Source organism: Neoarius graeffei, chromosome 18 (genome assembly GCF_027579695.1).
Source record: "Neoarius graeffei isolate fNeoGra1 chromosome 18, fNeoGra1.pri, whole genome shotgun sequence".
Classification (NCBI taxonomy): Eukaryota; Metazoa; Chordata; class Actinopteri; order Siluriformes; family Ariidae; genus Neoarius; species Neoarius graeffei.
The window spans coordinates 39,904,141-39,926,506 of record NC_083586.1 but is presented as its reverse complement, the minus strand read 5'-3'; the positions used below and the strand labels follow the sequence as shown (position 1 = coordinate 39,926,506).

The 22,366-nt window shown below is 38.1% G+C and overlaps 1 protein-coding gene across 2 annotated transcripts in view; it reads right to left on the bottom strand.

Annotated features, from left to right (window-relative positions):
* Positions 1–2,232: 2,232 nt before the first annotated feature.
* LOC132866184 (VPS10 domain-containing receptor SorCS1) overlaps positions 2,233–22,366 on the bottom strand; it is a 508,739-nt gene continuing 488,605 nt past the window's right edge. Inside the window, exons 24-27 of one of the 2 annotated variants that reach the window (XM_060898794.1) lie at positions 16,428–16,527; positions 12,241–12,346; positions 11,204–11,370; positions 2,233–2,514 (exon numbers count right to left, since the gene is read on the bottom strand). In XM_060898794.1, coding sequence (XP_060754777.1) covers positions 2,450–2,514; positions 11,204–11,370; positions 12,241–12,346; positions 16,428–16,527 — 438 coding nt within the window. In that variant the 3' untranslated portion in view covers positions 2,233–2,449. Of the gene's footprint in view, positions 2,515–11,203; positions 11,371–12,240; positions 12,347–16,427; positions 16,528–22,366 lie in introns of those variants that run through there. The other variant, XM_060898795.1, reaches the window with a different exon arrangement.

Sequence of the window (22,366 nt, the reverse complement as noted above, 5' to 3'; positions counted from 1 at the left end):
TAAACCATTTTCTCAGATGGAGGTAAATCAATAAATGAACATTTGAGTACTACATTTAAACAGATTCTGTTGTCTGTAATGTGCATGGGGCTCAGATTCAGATCCATTTGCTGGTGTTTGTGGCATGGACTTTCCCTTTCGGGTATTTGATCAATAACCATGTTAATTATCTCGCAAGCTTATTATGTGTGTCATCATCCTACGTTTCCTATTAAAGATAATCAGATCACATTGCTTTTATAAATGATGACATTATGCTCCATACAAAGGTGTCTAGGATCCAGGATGCAATTAAATTAACCAAAAAAAAAAAAACCCTCAAGGAAGGTTATGTGTTTAGGAACATAAATTCATTTCTCAACATGCAGCCTGTTTTAACTTAGTTCAGTCAAAAAGGTGTTACCCACTTACATTCATCAGATTATCACATTCGAGACAGAAGTGGTCATGAGTTTTTGAGTGGTTTTTAAAACATTCAAAGAGAAAAAAAAGAAGAATTTTTTTTTATTCTATTGTTAAATGTACACTTAAAACTGGTATAGACCTATAATAAGATAATTTATGTTGCTAACATATTACACTGTTATTTCTAACACAATCTAGATAACAGTACAATGCTGAAACAAGACAAAATCAGAGATTTACAGTTGGGTGAAAAAGTTCATTAATATCAGCAAATTACTTGTATTTATTGATATAAAATTGGTTTTTGCTTTCACCATACACATGTAAATTCTTAACTAAAATGGGGGATATTACCACAAATAATAATAATAATAATAATAATAATAATAATAATAATAATAAGCAGTCTATAATTATATTGCTTCAACACAGGAGGAATGTATCCTAATATTAAATATTAATACACATATACACACTATATACTCAAATATAGTGTAAATTTCCCTTTTGATGTGAACTGAGACCAATAATGAAAAAGTGAATGCTGCTTATAATTGTATTGAATGGGATTGTGATAAATCCATCAGAATTTCATTATTTTATTGAAGATATGAGGGAAAAAATGAAAGAGAAAAGGAAACTTAAATAATAATAAAAAAAAGATCAGGAATGAGATGTTATGAAGATTCTGGTTTTTGAAAGCAAAATATCTTGTCCATGATATTATTTCACACTCTCTTAGGGGCAGCATAGACTTATACACAGTAGTAAGTTGAAAGAAAGAAAGAAAGAAAGAAAGAAAGAAAGAAAGAAAGAAAGAAAGAAAGAAAGAAAGGTTTTTAGAACTCAACAACTTGCAATTATTCCAATTGAGCAAAATCATGTTGAACCTAAATATAGATAAAGAGGGTGGGGGTGGGGTGGAAATATAATGCTAATGGCATGTTTACATGTTGGATAAGGTTCTGTACAAAATGTAGCTTTTACTATGGAATGTACTTTAAATTATATATATATATATATATATATATATATATATATATATATATATATATATATATATATACACACACACTACCATTCAATATATATATATACACACACTACCATTCAAAAGTTTGGGGTCACCCAGACAATTTTGTGTTTTCCATGAAAAGTCACACTTTTATTTACCACCATAAGTTGTAAAATGAATAGAAAATATAGTCGAGACATTTTTCTGGCCATTTTGAGCATTTAATCGACCCCACAAATGTGATGCTCCAGAAACTCAATCTGCTCAAAGGAAGGTCAGTTTTATAGCTTCTCTAAAGAGCTCAACTGTTTTCAGCTGTGCTAACATGATTGTACAAGGGTTTTCTAATCATCCATTAGCCTTCTGAGGCAATGAGCAAACACATTGTACCATTAGAACACTGGAGTGATAGTTGCTGGAAATGGGCCTCTATACACCTATGGATATATTGCACCAAAAACCAGACATTTGCAGCTAGAATAGTCATTTACCACATTAGCAATGTATAGAGTGTATTTCTGATTAGTTTAAAGTGATCTTCATTGAAAAGAACAGTGCTTTTCTTTCAAAAATAAGGACATTTCAAAGTGACCCCAAACTTTTGAACGGTAGTGTATATATATAATTTTATTCAAAATCATGAATTTAAATTTCTCGCATTTGTATTAAATATACTGACAGACATACATATTGTACCACTTCATTGTAAAGTAATATAGGAAATAAATGGATGTAAAAGTATTATGTTCCCTTTTTTCCTTTTTTTCTTTTCATCCATTTTTTTTATTATAATACATGCTGGCCTTTCAGTATGATTGTGTATGTTCTGATCATTTCTTATAAATAAACATCATTAAAAATGTTCTTATTTGACAGACATACGTATAAAAAACCTGTACACAGTTTTTGTCTGGTATTCACAAAGCACAGTAAAGTGTCAATGTCCAACATGCACAGGTACTGTATAAAGCTTAAAACCTTTTTATGATTGGATGGTCAATGTCCGTTTGCAGTGGCGGTCTGGAAAAGTCAGACGTCGATATAGACAGGAGGTTCTGTTGAGATTCTGACACGTGGATGAGGTTTAATGCATTCTGAATTCAGAGAGGACAGAAAAAGAACAAGAGGAGCAGGAACAGCTGTCAGTGCTTTAAGAGATGAGAATGAAATTCATAATTTATGGCATACTGAGATCAATGTACTGGAGCCAAAGGCATTTTAAAATGAAAAGCATTTATTTGCTCCAACATCACTCAAGCAAAATGTTAGATGAACGAAAGAAAAATAATGAATAAAAAGTCCCCACCCCCCAATTTTTCCCAATTTGGTCACATGTCAATATCCCCCCCATTAATCAGTTCGACAGCTTCCAACAGGGGAGACTGAAGATGAACACATGCTTCCTCCAAAGCACATGAAGGCAGACAACCACATCTTTTGAAAACTCTTCTATATGCTACCTCACAGGGCTGAGAAACACATTCGGAGGTAAGTGCAATCCACCCTCTTCCACATACGCAGGCTCCCAGACAGAGAGAGAGTTAGCCATACTACCAATTTTACAGCCAATTTTGTTGAGATTTGAATTTGCAATCTACCAAAGATTGAGCAAACATTTTAAGTTAAAAAGTGCAATAGTTGTTGTTCTATTCCTTAATTGTAAAAAATAATCTGGAAGATATGTAAAATGTGCTAAAAATGGTTTGATCCAAAGCAAAAGTGGGGTTGAGCTGAAGTGGTTGAGAAAGACCATCTGGAAAACTAATTCCTGGTCTAGAATGGTTGCTTGTGTTTGGACAGGCCTCCTGTCAGTCATTTTCTAGACACTCGATCAGCCAATGAAAATCATGGCAGTCGGGTTTCATGAACATAGGTGGAAAACCTCATACAGATACAGTGTCTTGCACAAGTATTCATCCCCCTTTGTGTTTGTCCTGTTTTGTCACATCACAAGCTGGAATTAAACTGGATTTTGCAGGGGTTAGCACCATTTGATTTACACAACATGCCTACAACTTTCAAGGTGAAAATTGTTGTTTATTGTGACACAAACAATAATTAATATGAAAAAAACAGAAATATAGAGTGTGCATAGGTATTCACCCCCAAAGTCGATATTTTGTAGAGCCACCTTTTGCTGCAATTACAGCTGCAAGTCTCTTGGGGTACAGTTAGGTCCATATATATTTGGACACTGACACAAATTTTGTTTTTTTACCTGTTTACTGAAACATACTCAGGTTATAGTTATATAATGGACATAAAGTCCAGACTTTCAGCTTTCATTTGAGGGTACCCACATTAAAATTGGATGAAGGGTTTAGGAGTTTCAGCTCCTTAACATGCGCCACCCTGTTTTTAAAGGAACCAAAAGTAATTGGACAATTGACTCAAAGGCTATTTCATGGGCAGGTGTGGGCAATTCCTTCATTATGTCATTCTCAATTAAGCAGATAAAAAGCCTGGAGTTGATTTGAGGTGTGGTGCTTGCATTTGGAATATTTTGCTGTGAAGAAAACATGCGGTCAAAGGAGCTCTCCATGCAGGTGAAACAAGCCATCCTTAAGCTGCGAAAACAGAAAAAAAAACATCCGAGAAATTGCTACAATATTAGGAGTGGCAAAATCTACAGTTTGGTACATCCTGAGAAAGAAAGAAAGCACTGGTGAACTCATCAATGCAAAAAGACCTGGACGCCCACAGAAGACAACAGTGGTGGATGACTGCAGAATAATTTCCATGGTGAAGAGAAACCCCTTCACAACAGCCAACCAAGTGAACAACACTCTCCAGGAGGTAGGCCTATCAATATCCAAATCTACCAAAAACAGAAGACTGTATGAAAGTAAATACAGAGGGTTCACTGCACAATGCAAGCTACTCATAAGCCTCAAGAATAAAAAGGCTAGATTGGACTTTGCTAAAAAAAAACATCTAAAAAAGCCAGCACAGTTCTGGAAGAACATTCTTTGGACAGATGAAACCAAGATCAACCTCTACCATAATGATGGAAAGAAAAAAGTATGGCAAAGGTGTGGTACAGCTCATGATCCAAAGCATACCACATCATCTGTAAAACACGGCAGAGGCAGTGTGATGGCTTGGGCATACATGGCTGCCAGTGGCACTGGGTCACTAGTGTTTATTGATGATGTGGCACAGGACAGAAGCAGCCGGATGAATTCTGAGGTATTCAGAGACATACTGTGTGCTCAAATCCAGCCAAATGCAGCCAAACTGATTGGTCGGCATTTCATAATACAGATGGACAATGACCCAAAACATAAAGCCAAAGCAACCCAGGAGTTTATAAAAGCAAAGAAGTAGAATATTCTTGAATGGTCAAGTCAGTCACCTGATCTCAACCCAATTGAGCATGCATTTCACTTGTTAAAGATTAAACTTCAGACAGAAAGGCCTACAAACAGTCAGCAACTGAAAACTGCTGCAGTAAAGGCCTGGCAGAGCATTAAAAAGGAGGAAACACAGCATCTGGTGATGTCCATGAGTTCAAGACTTCAGGCAGTCATTGCCAACAAAGGGTTTTCAACTAAGTATTAGAAATGAACATTTTATTTACAATTATTTAATTTGTCCAATTACTTTTGAGCCCCTGAAATGAAGGGATTGTGTTTAAAAAATACTTTAGTTCCTCACATTTTTATGCAATCATTTTGTTCAACCCACTGAATTAAAGCTCAAAGTCTGAACTTCAACTGCATCTGAATTGTTTTGTTCAAAATTAATTGTGGTTATGTACAGAACCAAAATTAGAAAAATGTTGTCTCTGTCCAAATATTTATGGACCAAACTGTATGTCTCTATTAGCTTAGCACATCGAGCCACTGGGATTTTTGCTCATTCCTCAAGGCAAAACTGCCCCAACTCCTTCAAGTTAGATGGGTTGCGTTGGTGTACAGCCATCTTCAAGTTATGCCACAGATTCTCAATTGGATCGAGGTCTGGGCTTTGATTAGGCCATTCCAAGATATTTAAATGTTTCCCTTTAAGCCACTCCAGTGTAGCTTTAGTAGTAGGTTTCAGGTCATTGTCCTGCTCAAACATGAACCTTTGTCCCAGTCACAAACTTCTGGCTGACTCAAACAGGTTTTCCTTCAGAATTGCCCTGTATTTAGTGCCATCCATTTTTTCTTCAGTCCTGACTAGCTTTCCTGTCCCTATAGATGAAAAATATCCCCACAACATGATGCTGCCACCACTATGCTTCACTGTAGGAATGGTGTTCTCAGGGTGTTGGGTTTGCGCCACACATGGCATTTCCCATAATGGCCAAAGAGATCAATTTTAGTTTCATTTGACCAGAAAATCTTCTTCCATGTGTTTGGGGAGTCTGCCACATGCTGTTGGGCAAACTCCAAATGTGTTTTCTTCAGCAATGGCTTTTTTCTGGCCACTCTTCCATAAAGCCCCGCTCTGTGAAGTGTACAGCTTAAAGTGGTCCTATGGACAGATACTCCCATCTCTGCTGTGGATCTTTGCAGCTCCTTCAGTGTTATCTTTGGTGTCTTTGTTGCATCTCTGATTAATGCCCTCCTTGCCTGGTCTGTGAGTTTTGGTGGGTGACCTTCTCTTGTCAGGTTTGTAGTGATGACATATTCTTTCCATTTTAGTATAATGGATTTAATGGTGCTCCATGGGATATTCAAAGTTTGGGATATACTGTATATATATATATATATATATATATATATATATATATATATATATATATATTTTTTTTTTATAACCCAACCCTGATCTATACTTCTTCACAACTTTGTCTCTGACCTGTTTGGGGGCTCCTTGATTTTCATGTTGCTTGCTTAGTAGTGTTGCAGAGTCAGGGTCCTTCCAGAACAGGCTGATTTATCCAGACATCATGTGACAGATCATGTGACACTTCGAGTGCACACGGGTGGAGCTTAATCAACTAATTATGTGACTTATGAAGTGAATTGTTTGGACCAGCTCTTATTTAGGTGTTTCATACAAAAGAGGGTGAATACTTATGCACACATCAGATTTCTGTTTTTTCATCTTAATTATTGTTTGTGTCACAGTAAAGCAACAATTGTCACCTTTAAAGTGGTAGGCATGTTGTGTAAATCAAATGGTGTTAACTCTCCAAAAATCCATTTTAATTCCAGCTTGTAATGCAACAAAATAGAACAAACACCAAGGGGGGTGAATACTTTTGCAAGACACTGTAAAACTACTGCTTATTGACTGTGATGATCCCCACACACATGTTGTTTTCAATCTTGATACAGCTGAATATAAATGTTTGCGCACTCTTAGGTCACAATGAAGAACACAGCCTTGATCCGGTAGTAATTTGTAATTTGTGAATTGGATAAATCAGACACGCAGTTGCTGGACTTTTACAAAGAATAATTTTGTGATTCAAGTCACATGAAAAATAAGCATAGCATGGTCTAGTGGTTAGAGAAGCAGCTTTCAGACCAAAAGGCCACTGGTTTGATTCCGACCAGCAGAAATGGCTGCAGTGCTCTTGAGCAAAGAGCCTAACCCCCAGGCTGCTCTGGGTATGTTGTATGTCGCTCTGAATAAGAGTGTCTGCTAAATGCCTGTAATGTAACAGCAAAAACATGGAAATAAGTTTTTGTTTGTGTTAATTGTTCTTAAAAGGCAGACCAAGTTCGGATCTCAAAGAGACTCCCTGAAACTGAAAGACAAGTAAAACAACAACTGAAGGTGGTTTAACAAAAGCACAGAGGCATGTGGACTTTGTTACAACGTTCAACATCAATGAAAACCTTTCCAAAGGCATTGTTTAAATGCAGCTGGCATCAGAAATGTTTTATTTATGGTAAATATCCAATGTGAAATCAACATAACTGCAGTAATGAATCAATTTAAGAAACATTCTGATTATTGTGAGACACTACGACATAATTTAGATAAACATACTCCTTAGTAAGGATTAAAACATCGTATAATTTTGTATTCAACAAACGGAAATTGAAAATTGGCTTCTGCAAATGTAATACCTACCTTTGGGTTGTCTTAATTTGCGTACACAATCACTGTTCCCAAAGTGACTTTCAGACTACACGTGCTAATTTAATCTGTCTGCATGAATAGCAGTCTGTATTTTGCACCTTTAGGTAAAAACTCACAGAATTGCAAATGAAGTAAGGGAAACAGTGAAAGCCGTAATCCTAATTCAAAGGGCACGAATTCATCACATTTATCATAAAAGTCCCTTTTCACAGGTTGTTACAAGCCCAAATCAGAAAAAGTTGGGATGGTATGGAAAATGCAAATAATAAAAAAAGAAAGAAAGCAGTGATTTCTAAATTTACTTTGACTTGCATTTCATTGCAGACAGGATGAACCCAAGATATTTAATGTTTGGCCAACTTAATTTCATCTGTTAATATACATCCATTCCTGTGTTTCAGGCCTGTAATACATTCCAAAAAATGTGCAGATAGGGGCAAGGGCTAGTAATGAGGTAAAACAATTAAATAATGATGTGATTTGAAGCAGATGATCTCAATAGGTGATTGTAATCATGATTTGGTACAAAATCAGTATCCAGGAAAGGTCTAGTCTTTGGGGAGCAAAGATGGATTGAGGATCTCCAGTTTGTCAACAGATGTGTGAGAAAATTATTGAAATGTTTAGAAACAATGTTCCTCAAAGAAAGATAGGAAGGGATTTAGATATTGCATTCACTATGGTGCATAATATCATTAAAGTGCCATTCCACCATTGGATGTATTTTTTTGGCATAAAATACAATATATTTTATGACAACATGACTAGACAGAGAAATCTTTTAGCTTCAAAATGATATATCAAACATAATTTTTTGACAACGACAAGTATATTAATTTTGCGACCAAAGTCACCTACCCTTTTAATTTCCGCATGGTAGTGAAACGTGATGTCATTGGCAGGTTCCCCTTCTTGTGTACCACATCACGTGTGACGTGGCACAGATTATCAGCAATGGCGGATAGAACGCGATTGTCAGCTTTGGAAAAGAAGCGAAGGAAAATAGCAAGTGATGCCCAAAGGAGACGGTCGATGGTGAATATCGGCACAGCAATCGACAAGTGGAAATCGCGTTCTATCCGCCATTGCTGATAATCTGTGCCACGTCACACGTGATGTGCTACACAAGAAGGGGAACCTGCCGATGACATCATGTTTCACTACCGCGCGGAAATTAAAAGGGTAGGTGACTTTGGTCGCAAAATTAATATACTTGTCGTTGTCAAAAAATTATGTTTGATATATCATTTTGAAGCTAAAAGATTTCTCTGTCTAGTCATGTTGTCATAAAATATATTATATTTTATGCCAAAGAATACATCCAATGGTGGAATGGCACTTTAAGGGTGCAAGCCTACGATGAACACCGCATGGGCTCGGGATTACTTTGGCAAACCTTCGTGAAGCACTATAATACGGAGTTACATCCACAAATACCAGTTAAAACTTTATTGTGCAAAAAGGAAGCTGTACGGTATGTTAACTGTGTCCGAAGCACCATCGACTTCTCTTGGCTCAGAGGCATCTGGGAAACATGTATTATGGTCAGACGAATCAGTATTCCAGGTCTTTTTTGGAAGAAATGGAGGTTGTGTGCTCAGGATCAAAGATGAAAAGAACCATCCAGATTGTTACAAGCAACAAGTCCAAAAGCCAGGGTCTGTCATGGTACGAGGTTGTGTCAGTGCCCTTGGCAAAGGTAACTTGCACTTCTGTAATGGCAGCATGAATGCAGAAAAGTACACTGAGATTTTGAGGCTGCATATCCTGCCTTCAAGATAAATTTTTTTCCAGGGAGATTTCAACAAGACAATGCAAAACCACATTCTACACACATTACAAAGGCATGGCTGCGGAAAAAGAGGATACCTGTCCCCTTGGTCCCCAATAGAGAATGTGTGGTGAATTTTGAAACAAAAAATGTGGCAACAATGACCCCGTACTCTTGCACACCCTAAGATTCGTTTTCAGGAAGAATGGGACAAAATAACACCTGAAATGCTTCATCACTTGGTGTCTTCAGTTGTGAGAAGGAATCACAACATTACAAAGTAGTAAATGCTTTACTGTCCCAACTTTTTTTGAAATGTGTTGCAAGAATCAAAATTGAAATGTGTTTATTTTGAACAAACAATACAATTCGTGAGGTAAAACATCAAGTAATGGGATTTTGTATTGTTTTGAGTTCAATGTAGGTCAATGATTATTTATAAATCATTGTTTTCAGTTTTAATTTCAATTAACCATCCCAACATTTTCTGATGGGGCGGCACAGTGGTGTAGTCATTAGCGCTGTCGCCTCACAGCAAGAAGGTCCGGGTTCAAGCCCCGTGGCCGGCGAGGGCCTTTCTGTGTGGAGTTTGCATGTTCTCCCCGTGTCCGCGTGGGTTTCCTCCGGGTGCTCCGGTTTCCCCCACAGTCCAAAGACATGCAGGTTAGATTAACTGGTGACTCTAAATTGACCGTAGGTGTGAATGTGAGTGTGAATGGTTGTCTGTGTCTATGTGTCAGCCCTGTGATGACCTGGCGACTTGTCCAGGGTGTACCCCGCCTTTCGCCCGTAGTCAGTTGGGATAGGCTCCAGCTTGCCTGCGACCCTGTAGAAGGATAACGCGGCTAGAGATAATGAGATGAGATGAGACATTTTCTGATTAAGGGTTGTGCATTAATGTTAACAAATCAATAAATTTGGTGGGCCTTTATGCTGCAGCATGTTCTCTTTGCTTGCATCTTCTTTCTGCTCCTTGAGTCTTCTCTCTGCTTATGCTACATTCTCAATGTTTATTCTGTAGCTGTTTTTCATTGATTTTCAGCTTTCCCTTTTGTTGTCACTTTGGTGTGCTCATTTTAACTGGTAGGCTCAGCAAGATCAGATTAAATTTGTCATCTTTTCCAGTTATTACCTTTGTGAAGTGTTATCAGATAAACTTGGCTTCGATTTCCAATTTACCCATGTATTTTAAAAATAGGTTAATTCATCAAAAATACACCTTGTCTCTGATTGAGAAGAACACATCATCTGGCAGTGGATTATATTTCAATGGGCTCACAATGAGCTATATCAAATGTGAATTTTGACTGTCCCAATTGTGTGACAATGTGTTTACAATTTAATAATTTCAATAGAAATCATAAAAATTTCAACAGAAATTATATACAGGACTCTGCAAAAGTCTTAGGCACCCTATTTTTTCATACAAACTTTGTTATAGATTTCTATTTTATGACGTTTACATTATTGAGTCAGTACAGAAACATTTTTGAGTTCCAAACGTTCGTTTTCCAGCACAAAATTAAATGTTACAGAAAAAAAAAAGTTTGTATCTGAGCAGCATATAACACAAGAGAGTTCTTTTCAGATTAAAAAAGAAAACATAATGAAGGCTGCTGGGTTTTGGTGCAAAATTAAGAAGCAAGTGTGACAGTCAAAGTGTCCAGAAGAACTGTGGCTGGTTCTGTAAGATGCTCAGTAAAACCTACAGCTCATTTCCTGAAAAAACTGCATTCACTGTACCTGAGACTACTATTTTTTTTTTTTATTTAAAGCAAAGGGTCGTCTCACACCAAATATTGATTTTGTTTCATTTATTATGACTTACTACTGTTTATAGATTTTTTTTTGAATATTGAAACATTTCATTTCATTATTTTTTAAGCCAGTTTTGTATACAGCATTTCTTTACATGTGCCTAAGACTTTTGCAAAGTACTGTGTATACATATGCAGTGAGATATATTTGAAACACGAGCCTGTGTGTACCAATGGTGTTGACGTGGAGCTCAGTGTCCAGAGACTCCGGCAAGTTGGGAAGCGCTCTCTGAGAGCTGCTGCTCGGCTCGTTCTCCATCGGGCTCGCTGGGCTCCGGATCATTTCTTGCTCTTTTTCGTTCTGCATCGCTGCATAGAGGTGGAGGCCTGGGATCTTCCTTGAGGAAAGAGTTACAATGAGATGTGGGGTGAAGGCAAATGATTGCAAAAGTGACACAATGTGGAGAGGGAGTTAGTTGGAGGATGAGTAGTGTCTGAATGATAAAGAAAGCCATTTTATAGCTATCTTTAAGAATATGACCTAATCAGTGTAATAGACTACAAGAGGTAGAACATTCTTGTTAGTGTTATTCATTTTCATAGCTGTACAAAACATTATTTATGTGTACAAATACACAGAGTCCATCAAGTTCTTGGGAGCTGATTGAGCTGTCCAAGTTCAATTTTATACTAATACACTCTAAAAAAATATTTGTTTTGTGTTTAATCTATACTGTCTGTACTTTTTCATCTTTCCCTCACTCTGTCCTCATGAGAGATCTTATCTTATTGACCCCTGCTGTCTTTGCGCCTCTTGGACAGGAGAGAAATCATTTAACATTTTATAAAGGTCAACCTCCAAGGTCTGAAGGCATAAATATTGATAATGTTTCTCGCACTGACTGACATTTCTGATTGGCGGTGAGCGCCAAGACAAAATGAATCTTTTGGATGCCTTCCAGGGAACTACGCTGAGAAATATCACTCAGCACTTGACGGAGTGTCTTTGGCTATCATACTGAACTGACAGTGGGTCATTCTGTCTGGGGAAATTCATTTGACATTACAAATAAAAAATGAAATGATAACTGACCCCTTTTATCATCGAGTAGCTCAGCTGCCTCTCACATAATGATCCAACTAGAGTACAGTAAGTCTGTACATATTTAAACGATGACCATGCATTGCTATTCTTTGCACTGGCACAAAAGCATACGATTTGAGCCATGTCTTCATTAAGCAGTATCAGATATGTATGTGCACGTTACCTTTTGAATTTATAGATGAGGAACACTGCTAAACCCAGTACCACCACTGACAGAAGCATGAGCATGGCTGAGCCGCTATGATTCTCACTAGTGTCCACTAGGGGCGCTGTGGGAGAAGATATCACAACACATCAATAGCAATGGCCAAAGGCTGGATTTCATATTAATCAAGTCATCAGAAATGCTATGACTCAAACTCTTCACCCGACCCTTAATCATTCATACTGTTTTATGCTTGTGAGAAATACAATTGTGTATTTGTTAGCCTATATGCGTATTTGCTAAGTGAATGTGTTTGCTAAAGTTTTGCATTATCCCTGGAGTAGCTCTATATGCACATGTCAAACATAGACTCTGGTTCAGTGTTTCGAGTGTCCATGCATCAAAAGAGTAGATCAGATAAGATTACATCGCACAACATATATACATTCACCAATCACTTTATTATGAATGCCTGCACACTGCTCAGGCATACAATTATTCAGTCAGCCAATAATGCATAAAATCATGCAGACACAGGTCAAGATAATGTTCACATTAAACATCTCAGTGACTATTGCACGGTTGTTGGTGCCAGACAGGATGGTTTGAGTATGTCAGAAACTGTGGGTCTTTTTGGATTTTCACACACAACAGTATCTAGAGTTTACACAGAATGGTATGGAGGAAAAAAATAAGATAAACGGCCTTCCCGCAGGTGGAAGTGCCTTGTTGATGTGAAAGGTCAGAGAAGAATGGCCAGAACGACACAAAGTGCTACAGTATCTCAAGTAGCCACTGTTTACAACCCTGGTGATCAGAAAAGCATCTCAGAACTCACATCACATTGAAGCTTGAGGTGATGGTTCTACTCCTGTCAGCCAAGAACAGGAATCTTAGGCTACAGTTGGCACAGATTCACCAACACTAGACAGCTAAAGACAGGAAAAGGACCAGGTATTTATTTATTTATTTATTTATTTATTTATTTTTGATGATGGTGCCCACTTTAGCCTCAGTTTCCTCTTCTTGCTTGACAAGGTTCACCATGTTGTGAGTTCTGAGATGCTTGTCTGCTCCCTTGTAAGTTGTAAGGTGTGGTTATTTGAATCCTTGACTTGCAAGTGACCTCAAAGCAAAATAGAAACCCGGATGTTGGCCATGTTGGTGGATATACAAATGCGGGGTTTTGTACATTCCATACAAAACAGTCACGTGTGCACAACTCTCTTTGTTTTTCCACTGCTTTAAGTGTTCTTTTAGCGATGCCATATCTTTGTGCTGTATATGGTTGTGGTCACAACAGTACTTGCAACCGTGGCACGTTCAGATTTTTTAGAATTTTGTCCGTGATTCGGAAAGAGGGCGAGGAAACTCTGAGGCTTACTATGGAGAGGAGACGAGCATGGCTGGACAACATCAGCAGGGCTGATCTAACAGAGGCTAAGACCAAAACAGCTTGTGTTTGCAGTGATCATTTTATCTCAGGTGAGCTTCAAAAGCTTTCTCAGTAATATCGTGGAAGAATTTTATTTTGTGTTGCTAGAATTTTGCTATAAAATGAGTGTTGTCTTGTCGTGGTTCACTCCGTCATTGTTATAATTTTAACACATGTATTACCATTTTGCTTCTAGGAGTGCCAGCAAAATTATATGATAGAAACAATCCAGACTGGGCACCCACTCAGAGAATGGGTTATGTTTCGTCTGAGGTCGGACTTGATTCTTCGGCAGCCAAACCAGATAGAACATGATATCTGGTTACTCAATGGTCAACAGAAATATCTTATCTTCAGAAAAGTCTGACTTTAAGTAATATGGGTCAAAACCACACATATCTATCTTCTCTTTGTATCAAATCTTTACTCGACCATTCAAATCGTGGTAATAATGAGAAAATTCAGCATTGTTTCAGCATTGTTTACAGACACGCTTTCCGGCTGCCATCCTAGTTGCTTTGTATATCCACCATCATGGCGGACGCTCATGACGTAGCACGTTTTGATTGCATGGCTGCAAGTGATCTATTACAGTATACTTCCTGTCAATTTGAACCAGTCTTATCAAACATCTCACCATCAAGGCACTGTCACTCCTTTTTTTTTTTTTTACCACTCTGTGTGAACTCTAGAGACTGCTGTATGTGTAAATCCCAGGGGATCAGCAGTTGCTAAAATACTCAAATCAGCCCATCTGGCATCAACAACCATGCCAGGGTCAAAGTCACTGAGATCCCATTTGTTCCCCATTTTGATGTGTAATGTGAACATTAACTGAAGTTGTTGACCTGTAATGTGAATGATTTTGTACATTCCACTGCTGCAACATGACGGCAAACCGGATAATTGCATGAATGAGCAGGTATTCATTTTAAAGTGGCTGGTGCCTGTACATTATATTATATCATCACATCAATATCAGATTATATGCTACAACCCCGATTCCAAAAAAGTTGGGACAAAGTACAAATTGTAAATAAAAATGGAATGCAATAATTTACAAATCTCAAAAACTGATATTGTATTCACAATAGAACATAGACAACATATCAAATGTTGAAAGTGAGACATTTTGAAATTTCATGCCAAATATTGGCTCATTTGAAATTTCATGACAGCAACACATCTCAAAAAAGTTGGGACAGGGGCAATAAGAGGCTGGAAAAGGTAAAGGTACAAAAAAGGAACAGCTGGAGGACCAAATTGCAACTCATTAGGTCAATTGGCAATAGGTCATTAACATGACTGGGTATAAAAAGAGCATCTTGGAGTGGCAGCGGCTCTCAGAAGTAAAGATGGGAAGAGGATTACCAATCCCCCTAATTCTGCACCGACAAATAGTGGAGCAATATCAGAAAGGAGTTCAACAGTGTAAAATTGCAGAGTTTGAACATATCATCATCTACAGTGCATAATATCATCAAAAGATTCAGAGAATCTGGAAGAATCTCTGTGCATAAGGGTCAAGGCCGGAAAACCATACTGGGTGCCCATGATCTTCAGGCCCTTAGACGGCACTGCATCACATACAGGCATGCTTCTGTATTGGAAATCACAAAATGGGCTCAGGAATATTTCCAGAGAACATTATCTGTGAACACAATTCACCATGCCATCCGCCGTTGCCAGCTAAAACTCTATAGTTCAAAGAAGAAGCCGTATCTAAACATGATCCAGAAGCGCAGACGTCTTCTCTGGGCCAAGGCTCATTTAAAATGGACTGTGGCAAAGTGGAAAACTGTTCTGTGGTCAGACGAATCAAAATTTGAAGTTCTTTATGGAAATCAGGGACGCCGTGTCATTCGGACTAAAGAGGAGAAGGACGACCCAAGTTGTTATCAGCGCTCAGTTCAGAAGCCTGCATCTCTGATGGTATGGGGTTGCATTAGTGCGTGTGGCATGGGCAGCTTACACATCTGGAAAGACACCATCAATGCTGAAAGGTATATCCAGGTTCTAGAGCAACATATGCTCCCATCCAGACGACATCTCTTTCAGGGAAGACCTTGCATTTTCCAACATGACAATGCCAAACCACATACTGCATCAATTACAGCATCATGGCTGCATAGAAGAAGGGTCCGGGTACTGAACTGGCCAGCCTGCAGTCCAGATCTTTCACTCATAGAAAACATTTGGCACATCATAAAATGGAAGATACGACAAAAAAGACCTAAGACAGCTGAGCAACTAGAATCCTACATTAGACAAGAATGGGTTAACATTCCTATCCCTAAACTTGAGCAACTTGTCTCCTCAGTCCCCAGACGTTTACAGACTGTTGTAAAGAGAAAAGGGGATGTCTCACAGTGGTAAACATGGACTTGTCCCAACTTTTTTGAGATGTGTTGTTGTCATGAAATTTAAAATCACCTAATTTTTTTTCTTTAAATGATACATTTTCTCAGTTTAAACATTTGATATGTCATCTATGTTCTATTCTGAATAAAATATGGAATTTTTAAACTTCCACATCATTGCATTCCATTTTTATTTACAATTTGTACTTTGTCCCAACTTTTTTTGGAATTGGGGTTGTAAGATTTTTGTTCAAGTATTGTATATTCAATATTCCACTAAAATCTTTGAGCATCAATAATTCCCTGGTTATTTCAGAGGGAAAAAAGAACTCTAAAACCTTATACAGCCCAATAAACAATAATTATCTCATTAGTTTGGAAATTTTTTTCATTGAAAGTGAATTACTGACCTGCAGATAAATGTGCAGCGTAGACTGTGATCTGAACTCCGGGTCTTAATGTGAACTGAACTTGGTTCTGGTTCAGTGCATTCAAAACCAATTCTGAAAGCTAGAGAGAAGAAAATCACAGTTTATCCTACAGGGTATGCTGGATAAATGGGCAATTGGAAATTAAACCTAAAATGTTTAGAAGTAGGGCCGTGACTTCACAGTGTTACATCTTATTCTTTCGGCTGCTTCCGTTAAGGGTCGCCACAGCAGATTATCATGATCTGGATATTTGATTTGGCATAGGTTTTTACACTGGGTGCCCTTCATGATGCAACCCTCCCTTAACTATCCGGGCTTGGGACTGGCACTAAGTATGCACTGGCTTGTGCAACCCCAGTGGCTGGATATTTTTACTGAATCTACATGTCTCTGAACTGTGGGGGAAACCGGAGGAAACCCACATAGAAAACATGCAGACTCCACACAGAAAGGCCCCATTGTGAGGTTCGAACCTGGAGCCTTCTTGCTGTGAGGTGACAGTGCTAACCACTGCACCACCGTACCATCCAGCTAGCATATAAAAGTGTTCCATCTGGCACCTTCAAGGGTTCTCACACTTATCCCACTGTGGCAACCAAGGGTTTTTAATTAGATACCCTTTAGAAAGCTAGATCATCCAAAGAATGCTTTATGTCATTTTGTTGGGAGGGGATGCCCTATTTTTACAGTGTTGTCATGAGTATGCATATGCTTTAAAATATATATATTTTTAATTTTGTCTTTTAATTTTACTTTATGGTGTTGTAGTGGTTAGCACTGCCGCCTCGCAGCAAGAAGGTTCTGGGTTCAAGCCCAGTGGCTGATGGGGGCCTTTCTGTGTGGAGTTTGCATGTTCTCCCCGTGTCTATGTGGGTTTCCTCCGGGTGCTCCGGTTTCCCCCACAGTCCAAAGACATGCAGGTTAGGCTAACTGGTGGCTCTAAATTGACTGTAGGTGTGAATGTGAGTGTGAATGGTTGTTTGACTCTATGTGTCAGCCCTGCGATGATCTGGCGACTTGTCCAGGGTGTACCCCACCTCATCCATAGTCAGCTGGGATAGGCTCCAGCTTGCCTGCGGCCCTGCACAGGATAAGCGGTTACAGATGATGGATGGATACTATTTTATCATTTAAAGCAAAAACAACATTTTAGGTTGTAAGATTATTGTGCCCTCAGTTGTGCACCTTGTTATAGGTAATATATCTCTTCAGTATATCGACTTCTTTTACAAGGCACTGTTTATTGGCTCCAGGCTTGAAGATTGCAAACTCAAGCTGAATGAAAAATGGCAGATTTGCTGTTTAACAATAATATATGGCAATTTGAGTTGAAATATGACATCTTTACTGTGAAGACTGACCACATTTGGAAAATCGTAACATCTAGGTAGACATCATGATGCCTTTAGACATCAATCAAGCGTATAACCTTGAAGGTGAAATAAAGATATATGAGCTCGGAGGATCTGATTTACGTCTAATATCTGTCTCTCACAAACACACACACACACACACACACACACGATTCACAGCTGACAATCAAATGTGTGTTCAAGCAGAATACTGACAACAGATATTAACTGCAATGTCTCATCTGCAAGGGAGACCTTTAAAAATAAATCACAATTTTCATCACAATGCTTTTTGTTGGGCGAAGCAGGCTCCGATCTATTCTGACCTTTTTTAAAGGCCAAAAGTTGAAGGAAGTACAATGTATAATTATTTATGCCTTTCAAGGGGCTCTTTTGTTCTTTCGTCTGTCTAGGCTTCATTAATTCTGCTTGCTTCATTTACCAAAATTTGACCTAATGTTAAACTCAAATTGCCATCCATCTCTCTCCACATATCCAATTAAAATTCAGATCAATCCTTGCATATTGTTTTTCCCTCAAACTTGCACTGAACATGTAATCCATTGAGGAACAGCAGTAATGCGGGTGGAATGCAGATCCTATCAGAAAGCACTGCCACTGGCATTTTTTTTTTTAACACTGCAGTCTTTCGAAAGTAAAAAAAAAAAAGTTCACATTTAGAAGGTCACACAACCTCGTGGGTTTTTTCTTTTTTTCTTCTTCTTTTTTTTTTTTAAATCTTCTTTCCAACAGGCATGGAGCACATCACAACTCCTGTGAATTTTTGTATTATCCAGTCATGATATACACCTCTACACCATATTCATGATATACACCTCTACCTCTATATTTAAAAAAAAAAAAATATATATATATATATATATATATATATATATATATATATATATATATATATATATATATATATTTTATTTATTTATTATTATTTTTTTTTTTAATTCTTACTTGCAAAACTATCAAGCAAACTACAAGGGTGTATTTTCTCTCACAGTTTTTGCCCCAGGTTTTGCTGGATTTTATGCAAATGTAAAAAAGTTACAACCACTATCCCCAATGTTCAACTTTTCATGTTATACAAATTTAAAATCAAGAGAACGGGTAGATAATCTAGTGTTTGTAGGACAGTTCTGAAGTTATAACTTTGAAATCCAATCAATCCTGTAGGAGGAGTAACAATTTCATCTGACCTCTGTGTAGCCACCATGACAGGTGATGCCACCTGGTGAACAATTCTTATTGGTATGTCTTGAGTTTCAGTGAAAACATCCTAGCAGTTTACGAACAGTACTGTTTGGTGTGACAAGTCACCCAAAATTTTCAAACACCCATAAAATGTTAAATATGACAGGTGGTGCCAGCATCTTGAGAACTTTTATGCACACCCACCTAGGGAACATTGTGTGTGAGTTTGATTGAAATCTGATCAATCCTGTAGGAGGAGTAGCGATTTTTGTAAATGGTGGATGGATGACGACAGACAGACAACGCGTGACTGCATAAGCTCATCTGGCCTCCTGGCCTATGGCCGGATGAGCTAACAAGGCCATGTTTCACAACCATACATTGGTCAATACTGATATATGGTTGTGAAACATGGCCATTAAAAGCTGAGAATGTTCAGAGACTTCATCATAGCGAAACAGCCATAGTATGTTGGATGTGTGGCTCCTCCTGGAAGGAGATGAAATCTTGTAATGAACTGAGGAGTCTTGTCAGCATTGATTCTATCGAAAACAAGTTACAAAGCTGTCGATTACATTGGTGTGGCCATGTAGAGAGATGTGATGAAAGCAACTGGTTGAAATGTGTCCAGTGCCTGGAGGTGAATGGTTCTAAGGGTTGTGGCTACCCTTGGAAAACCTGACGTCAAGTTGTTGATGAAGAGCTACGATCCAAAGGAATATCCAGCTGCCTTGAACAAGATCAAGTTGAGTGGAGGAAAAGCATCAGATGACAGTCCAACCCATGCTTGCATGGACTAATAAAGGACGATAAAGGTATATTTCTGAGATACTGTAGATATGGTTTTAGTGTTGCACAAGTATAATTGGTCTTTTTGTCTGCTTGTCTGGTGTTATTGGTCTTTTAATAAAGTGGGATTTTAATACAAAAGATAAAATGAAGATTGAGGATGAAGCACATCTCTAAAGCATAGCTTGGGATTAATTTGGGTAAGGATGAGTAAATATATTAAATCAAATCACAGTGTTATCTGTACAATTAAATAGATAAGTAATACACATCAGTCAGTTTTTCAATTAATAATGTTGCCGTTAAATTAATACCACTGAAAATAATTAAAATATGATTTTCTTATAAAACAAACTCTTCTCTTCTTTTTCTCCTCCTGGAGTTAACCTTCTCTACTTCACCAGTTTCTCACAATTGCTACTTGCAGGAAATAAAATGTGATTTAAAAAAAACAAAGTGATGCATTCATTTGATGCCTGAGGGGGAGGGAAAAACAATCATAATGAGGACTTCGTTTATCTTCTATCAACATCATTACAATGTGATTACTGCACAAAACCCTGCTATCTGACACGTGTATATAATTAGCTGCACTGAATGTGTATTATGTTAACGACTTACAAATAAGCATTTGGAACTGTTATCAACTTGACTTGATTCATCCAATGCCTTGAGGCGATGGTGAAACCATGATGAAGTTGGAACGCCAAAAATTCTTATCAGTCATTGCGGTTTTCAGTTCTTCACAATCAAGATTTGTTTCCATTTCTATGATTTTCTTCAAAGTCACATAAGGAGACCAATTCTCCTTCATGTATTTGGTTCCCAGAGAAGAAGTTTGCCAGCAGGTTCATTGCTACGGGTGACATGTCCAGCTAATGCTAATGGTCGCTTTTGCATGACGGTGGAGACAGGCTGGAGTGAACCATATAACACTTTGCTCGAGATATGATCTCTCCAAGAGATGCCATAAATGAAATGCAGCATCTTTGTGTATGTGCCGTCTAACTTCTTTCTACGAGCAACATTCAGTCTCCAGGACTCAGAACCATATAAGAGTATAGTTTCAACACGTGAAATACTTTGGTCTTTGTGTTGTTTTTGATGGGAACTTTCCAGATTTTTTTTGTAGCGAGTGGAGTGCGCGCCATGCTTGGCCAATTTGGACATCCATGTCATGTTGAGCATTGGTGTAGCCACCTAGATACTTAACATCATCAAGGCATTCGATTGTGGAGCCATCTGAAGAAAGGAACTGTTATTAAATATTTTCAAATGTGGTTAAAACCTTGAAATCTAGAAAAAGGGTAAGCACTGGGGTCCTCAGATGTAAACTCAATAAAAAAAAAGATGAATAAACAACATTCCAGTGATTAATTTCATTTCAATCAATGTACACTAATATGAAAGCCAACAATCTGTGGTTTTATCCACTGAGCCTTCGTAAAAGATAAAAACGACATTGCTTGACCATAATAGTATTTCACAGGCTTTACCATATCATCTGGACCTCAAGACTGATGAGGTCTCTGAAATCCTGGATACATTCCAGCATCAAAATGCTCAGTTGCTTAATTGGGATGTTCTCTTGATGTCAGACACGGACCTGAATTCATGTAACCTCACCATGTGTTATAGGCTTCATGTACAGCTTACTCTCTTGGGGAAACTCCTTTTATTTTTAAGCTCTTTATTCATTGGAGGTAGGAAACTGCGATGTATTACCTTCTGTCACTAATTAGCTGTCGTTAAGGGAAAAAACATACAATATTCATTTATATATACACAGTACTGTGCATAAGTCTTAGGCTTAAAAGTAATGAAATGAAATGTTTCAACATTCAAAAAAATACTATAAACAGCAGTAAGCCACAATAAATGAAACAAAGTCAAAATTTGGTGTGAGATGACCCTTTCCTTAAAAGAAAAAAAAATAGTAGTCTCAAGTACAATGAGTGCAGTTTTATAAGGAAATGAGCTGTAGGTTTTACCAAGCATCTTGAAGAACCAGCCACAGTTCTTCTGGACACTTTGTCACATTTGCTTCTTATGCTTGTGTCACACTGTCTCGTATCTTGCCACGTAAGCGGTATGTGGGTTAAACGCCAAGAAATGAAGCGTATTTTGTCCAAAATTAAAGTCCTGTGATGTACACAGCGTATGTGTGGCATTCCTATGCCGTATCTGGGTTTGTATGGGGTTCAAGGCATAAAGTTATGGCGTACTGAGGCATATGATGCGTTGCCATGGCGTAATCGTTTCATTGGTGTGGCATTTCATTGGTGAAAGCATCATGCCAGCGAAGAAGTCAGGACCCAAGAAGGGCAAGGGAAGAGGGGAGACATCAGCCGCATCCACCAAGCCAGCCCCGGAGCCACCTTCATTAGACATATGTCAACTAAAGCATTTGCATGGCGTAATAGGTGTTCGAGCAACGTTCCCGCTGCATCACTGCTGCGTAGCTTTTGTTTTTATGGCATACACATGACATATGAGTGACATATCAAATCTGCTATGTATGTGCTACGGATTTTTAAGTGCAGACTTAAAAATACGCCGCACCCTGGCATACAA